This window comes from Phanerochaete carnosa (genome assembly GCF_000300595.1).
Source record: "Phanerochaete carnosa HHB-10118-sp unplaced genomic scaffold PHACAscaffold_6, whole genome shotgun sequence".
Taxonomy (NCBI): Eukaryota; Fungi; Basidiomycota; class Agaricomycetes; order Polyporales; family Phanerochaetaceae; genus Phanerochaete; species Phanerochaete carnosa.
Genome location: NW_006767633.1, coordinates 2,251,343 through 2,256,691, shown reverse-complemented (window position 1 = coordinate 2,256,691; position 5,349 = coordinate 2,251,343). Strand labels below are relative to the sequence as shown.

Below are 5,349 nucleotides of genomic sequence, written 5' to 3'. Positions count from 1 at the left end.
ATGGCAGGCGCGGTGGCCACCAGGGTGACCTGCCCGACAGGCGCTGGTCACCCGTTCGCACACGCCGCTGGTGACCTCACAGCCTGGGTCGTACACCGTCCGCACACCCTGTACCTGTACCGTCCGCAGAAGGCAATTCCCCCCTTTGGCCCAACGCACGCCGACGTCGCGCCTGCGACTGCCTCCGTCACCGACATCCGCCTCGATCACAGCCGCGCGGGCGGCACATTGCTGGTGTTGCGACCGGGAGAGCATCGCGGCTGGCACGGCACATAGGAGGCATTCGGCGGCGTGGCTGGCGCGACCTGATAGCGAGGTGAGTCTCCTCGCGCTCCTGTTCCTCACTCTTTGACTCTCGCGCGCCGCCGCCATGAACAGGTCCTACGACGCGTACTGGCAGCACAGCCTCGTGCCGCTGCCATCCCTCTCCTCCCACAACCTGCCCACCCTCTGCTTCGAGCCGATCCCCGGTGCCGGACCCAAGTACCAGTGCACGAAGACCCTCGAAGTGCCGACCGTTATCCGCGGCAGCGAGCGCACGAGCGTCGCGGCAGAGTTTCATGTCGTCGGCCAGATCGCCCCCGAGAGCCGCGTCGTGCACACTACGGACACGCACGGCCATTCGCAGCTCGACGGCAGACCCGTGACGTATGTCGCGTTCTGGGTAGAAGCTCGCCCGGACGTGACGAGCCGCGTGCAATGGGAACGCATGCGCCCCGTTCTGGAGCGGCTCACCGAACGCGCGCCGCAGCCGGTCGACACCTCGCGGTTCATCTCCGTTGACCCCGAGAGTGGTACGCTGAGCCTCCGCGTCCTTGGTTTCAAGGTGCACGGAGAGGAGGAGGTGGGTTCTCGTGCCGCTGCCGATGACCTGAGTGTGGCGCAGCCTCTGACTGATCGCATCTCAAGGAGCCGGGCTTCCCTCTCTACAACGACGATGGCTCGTACATCGACATGAAGACCGCCGATGACGTCCCCGACGAGGCTGTCAACGTCATCTTTCGGATCAAGTGCACGACCATGTCAGTCTCGAATCAGTCCGCGGATCAGGCACGCAGCAACGATGTGCGCGGCGGGGGACGCTCGGTACTTGCCATGCATGGGTCAGTCACCTATGTATCTCGCGTCTAGTTGTATGCTGTCCGCCTGAGGTTGTACACGACATGTTGGCATTGTGAACCCTTAGTACTTTAGCTAATAATTAGCCAGTGTCCGGTCTGCATTGAACACGTTTGTTATTAGTCACTGCAACCATTAAGCACAGCTGTTAAGTACAACTACGAGCAAGTTTACTATACGATAAGCCATGACAATTGTCAGCTGCTAACACCCTGTGTACGACAACCCTGCCTTTGCGAGTACCTCTTTCAAACCGGCGTTACCATGGTCTGCTAAGAAGCGCGGAAACATGTTCGGCTTCGACTGATATTGCGAGTAGTGCTCGTGCACAAAATTGACCACGTGGTGCACTGTCCACCGTGGCTTTGCCTCCATCAAGCGACTGAAGAGAAGGACGACTTTCTTGCGTCGCCCGTGCTCAGTCTTGAGGCCACCTTCGTTGCGCCTCCATGTAGCGCCCCATTGCTCATCGAGCGCACGTGTTGAAAGGTGCCCGTTGAGACCGTCTGCATGCTCTGTCCAGAAGTCAGTGATCTTGTCAACCTTCTGGTACCTGTACACAGGCAGCCAGCGATTGTCTCGCCACTCCCACTGGTGTCGCTCCAGCAGCGCCTTCGGAAACTTTGATAGCAGCTCAAGCCACTGCTGCGAAGCATTCATGTACTGCGTTGGTGGAACAGGGTTTGTGACCGGTACAGGGATGACGGCAGCAGCCTGACGAGGCAGCGAGGCAGCTGCTGAAGACAGTGGCAGTACGGAGGGCCCAGGAGGCATCGGCAGCGACGCAGAAGGAGCGAGCATTGGAGCAGGGGTGACATCTGCAAGCGGCAGATCGGCAGGTACGTTGGGTGTAGACAGAAGCATGCCGCTGCCGCTGTACTGGGCAAACACGTGATGCAGTGCCATCGACAGTGAAAGGACACTGGGAGCGACCGTGGGCAGGCCAAGAGGCAGGACAGGCGGAGCGTCAGGCTGTGGAAGGTGCGAGGTGTTGGACACCTTCTCGAAGATGGCTAACTTCACTCGGGACTTGCGGTGTTTGCCTGGCACGTGCAGCTCTTGGATACTCGACTGAATGCTAGCAAGGGAGGACATCATGTCACTGAACCGAGCATCGTTGCGTGCCCGCTCAACTTCGAAGTCGAGTGCGATCTTCTCAGAGACGCCACGGAAGCTGCGAGCGACGTGCTCCGGCAGCTTGTCAAATGCAGCCATGTGCTTCATCTCTGCTGCTTCAATGGCTGCAGCAGACGCGGCAGCAAACTGTCGAAACGTCGGAGTGTTGAACGGTGGAAAGCCAAAGATTGTGCAGCCTGGGTACTGCGTGAAGAGGGCGGCCAGATCTTGCACAAGCACCTTGCGCAGCCAGACGAGCAGCACCAGGAATTGCTCGAGTGCAATGTCCTTCTCAAACTTGCTGTGCTTCTGGCGAGCTTCAAGTGACGCAAGCTCATCTTCGGCCCAGGGAAAGAGAGCGGCAAGAAGCTCCTTCGGTGGTGTCAAGCAGTCTCGGGCAAGGAAGTGTGTCTCTGGGCGTGCGCCGTTGAACATTGCTGAGCCCAGCAAGGCGTCGACAGGGAATGAGCGGTCATAGCAGGCCCGGAATGAACCTGCTTCGTTCCAGCCACCCATCGCCTTGACACCGCCAATACTTCCTCCATGGACACGGGAGTTGACCGCAGCGAACGACCTGGAGGCGTGCGTGACCTTGCTTGTGACAACACCATTGCACTTGTGCATGATGTTGACGCGCTCGCGATGAGCCTCGTACGACATTGGCATCATCGGGCTCTTTGTCCAAAACACGTACATGCTGTACCAGTCGCGCTTGCCATATTCGCCATAGCCCTCTGCCAAGAAGTCAGGTGAAAAGTCTGGGACAGGCTGTTGCAGAATGTGGAAGTGTGCGAAGAACACCATCGCAAGTGCGCCGACCGGGCACAGCTCGACGAGGCGGTGACGTAGTGCGCCATGCTCGTCGACTCTGCCGTTCTGGTTGTGCTTCGCATTGTCCGCAAGTGCTGCCAGGATTGGGACGCTCCGGTCCTTGCGCCCCGTGGTCATGTCATCGAGGACGACGTCAGACTTGAAGAGGTCCGACCACAGCAGCTGGCGCGTGTTGTCTCCCCGAAAGGCAGTTGCCGCAGACAGCAGGAGCATGCAGCGGTCTCGTAGTGCTTTCGAGACCGCGTGCGGGCCCTTGTGGTCTGTGAGCCACCAGACCGAGCAGCGCACGAGGCCCTCAGTTTTGTAGGTGTCGGAAGAGGTCCCGGCGGCCTTGAGGACCTGTGCCGACTCGATGCGCTTTGGCTCGTTGTGCTTCGCGGAGCTCTCGAGCTCGCGAACGCGGTGGTCACTGCGCAAGGGCACCTGCGCATCCCGGTCACTGCGGTACTTGTGTGCCGTCTGTGCACGGAGCTTCTCGAGTGCGGAGATGACTCCGCTGATGTGGGCCTTGCCGAGCGAGGAGCCTGGGATGGTGTCAGAGGCACCAGCCTTCGCCTGCCAATGGTGAGGGTTGTCAGTGCAAGGAACGGCGCAGGGAGAAGTCATGATGCGTACCTTCTTGCCGCGCTTGAGCTCGTGCTGCACGAAGAGCGCGACCTTCGTGGCGGTAATCGGCATCGCGTCCACCACCGGGTACTTCGCGTCGTCTTCGCGTCGTCGTGCCTGATCGAATTCCCACCAGGCCGTGTAATTGCGCTGATGGCGTCCGTAGGTGTCACCGGTGCCTTTGCCAGCGTTGTCGCGATCGAGGGTCTGCTGGAGGGCCGTGCGCGACTCCAAGTCGAGCTCGTCGAGCGCGGTCGACATCTCCTGCGGCGTTGTGAAGTGTGCGGCGGTGGCAGCAGTGCCTGCAAGGACCGAATGGGCATCTGAGTTGGCCAGGCCGACGTCGGTCACTGTGAGCTCCTTCGCCTCGGCCTTCGCGTCGCTGCTAAACACGAACAGCTGCGGGAGCGCGATGCCCTCTGCTGCCGGTGTCGTCGACGGCGATGGCTGAACCAGAGGGGGCGAGATAGATGGCTCGCGGATGTCAAGCCGCATGCGGCGCACAGACGGCACAGCGTCGTTGTCATCTAGGCCATCTTCGGTCGCCGCAGACAAGCGGCTCCGCTTGCGGCTGTTCGCCACAGCTCCTGGTGTCATCGGCGTCCAGGGAAGGAAGGTGGTTGGCAGTCGGGTGGGTTGCATCGTGTCCTCGGTTGGCTGTGCTGTTTCGGTCAGCACTTTGCCACGGGCGCAGCTGTTCAATGGCACGCCGACCCACCTGTCTGCTGGCTGCTGTAGACGGCGCCTGAATGTTGCACGGTGCGTGATGCGGTCGTTTCGATGCAGGTGGCGGCGTGTGCACGCTGCCACTGTAGGCAGACGAGGTCAGCAACGGGCCCTCTGAGTGCGAGCGCGAAGAGCGCGAGGAGCACAAAGTGCACCGTCACGTGGCAGGAAGGGACGGGAGAGACAGGCGCAGGAAAAAACTCACCGTGTGTGCTGTGGACTTGCTCTGGCCGAGCGAGGCCGTCTGTTCGTCGGCGGCGGTGCGAAGTGCAGAGTAGGAAGGGGCAAGGGCAGCGTGCCGGTGAGCAGCCGTCCGAGCTGGTCGGAGTTTTTTCTTGTGTATTGCTTGGCCGCCGCGCGTCGTGCGCTTATAGCCGAGTGCCGGCAGGCTGCGGGTCTTGTTTGTCAGGCGGGACGTGCCAGGGAGGGCCTGGTCTGAGGGCGGCAGACCGTGCGCGCACGGTCTCAGGGCGAAGCAAACGGGCCTCGTTTGCTTCGTCGTGTTATTGGTCGGTTATCCCTGCTGTTGCAGGCCCCGTTTCTGGCTCGACGCGGCTCGGCTGGGGTGGAATCCGTGCGCTGCTGCTGGCAAGCTGCGCAGGTCGTTCGGGGGGTCCTTCTCGAGGTGAGGAAGAATAAAGTAAAGTAACTAGTCGAGGATAGAGTAAAAAAATAGTTGAGTTGTACGGTAAAAAAGGAGACACGGGCGCAGGAGGGTCGACCTCGACGTTCGGGAGAGAGAGGCGAAAAACGGCGCGTCGCGGGCGCGGCGGCACGCGCACGAAAAAGTCAGTCGGCCAATTAACGCGGGCGCTCCGTCCCGGGCTCGCTCGGCTCTCGATTCGGACGGGTTACCGCTTCGGGCGCGACCCCTAGCAACGGGCCGTGTACGCAGGTGGTGACCTCGGTCGCTGGCGACAGGGGTCACCAGCGAGGTGACCAGGGCCAAGT

At 61.1% G+C, this 5,349-nt stretch overlaps 2 protein-coding genes across 2 annotated transcripts in view; one reads left to right on the top strand and one right to left on the bottom strand.

Moving 5' to 3' along the window:
- Positions 1–1,131, top strand: part of PHACADRAFT_196996 (uncharacterized protein) — a gene marked incomplete at both ends in the record, with an annotated part of 1,604 nt that extends 473 nt beyond the window's left edge. Inside the window, 3 exons of the mRNA XM_007397191.1 lie at positions 213–316; positions 379–844; positions 910–1,131. Of these exons, the coding sequence (XP_007397253.1) occupies positions 213–316; positions 379–844; positions 910–1,131 (792 nt within the window). The remainder of the gene's footprint in view (positions 1–212; positions 317–378; positions 845–909) is intronic.
- Positions 1,132–1,222: 91 nt separating this feature from the next.
- Positions 1,223–1,940, bottom strand: PHACADRAFT_258504 (uncharacterized protein). Its single transcript, XM_007397190.1, has one exon. It carries the CDS (start codon positions 1,918–1,920, stop codon positions 1,324–1,326), a length of 597 nt encoding a protein of 198 aa, XP_007397252.1. The 5' UTR covers positions 1,921–1,940; the 3' UTR covers positions 1,223–1,323.
- Between the last annotated feature and the right edge of the window lie 3,409 nt (positions 1,941–5,349).

Coding starts and splice junctions, on each gene's coding strand:
- PHACADRAFT_258504 (XM_007397190.1), bottom strand. CDS start 1,920: ATGCTCGCTCCTTCTGCGTCGCTGCCGATGCCTCCTGGGCCCTCCGTA.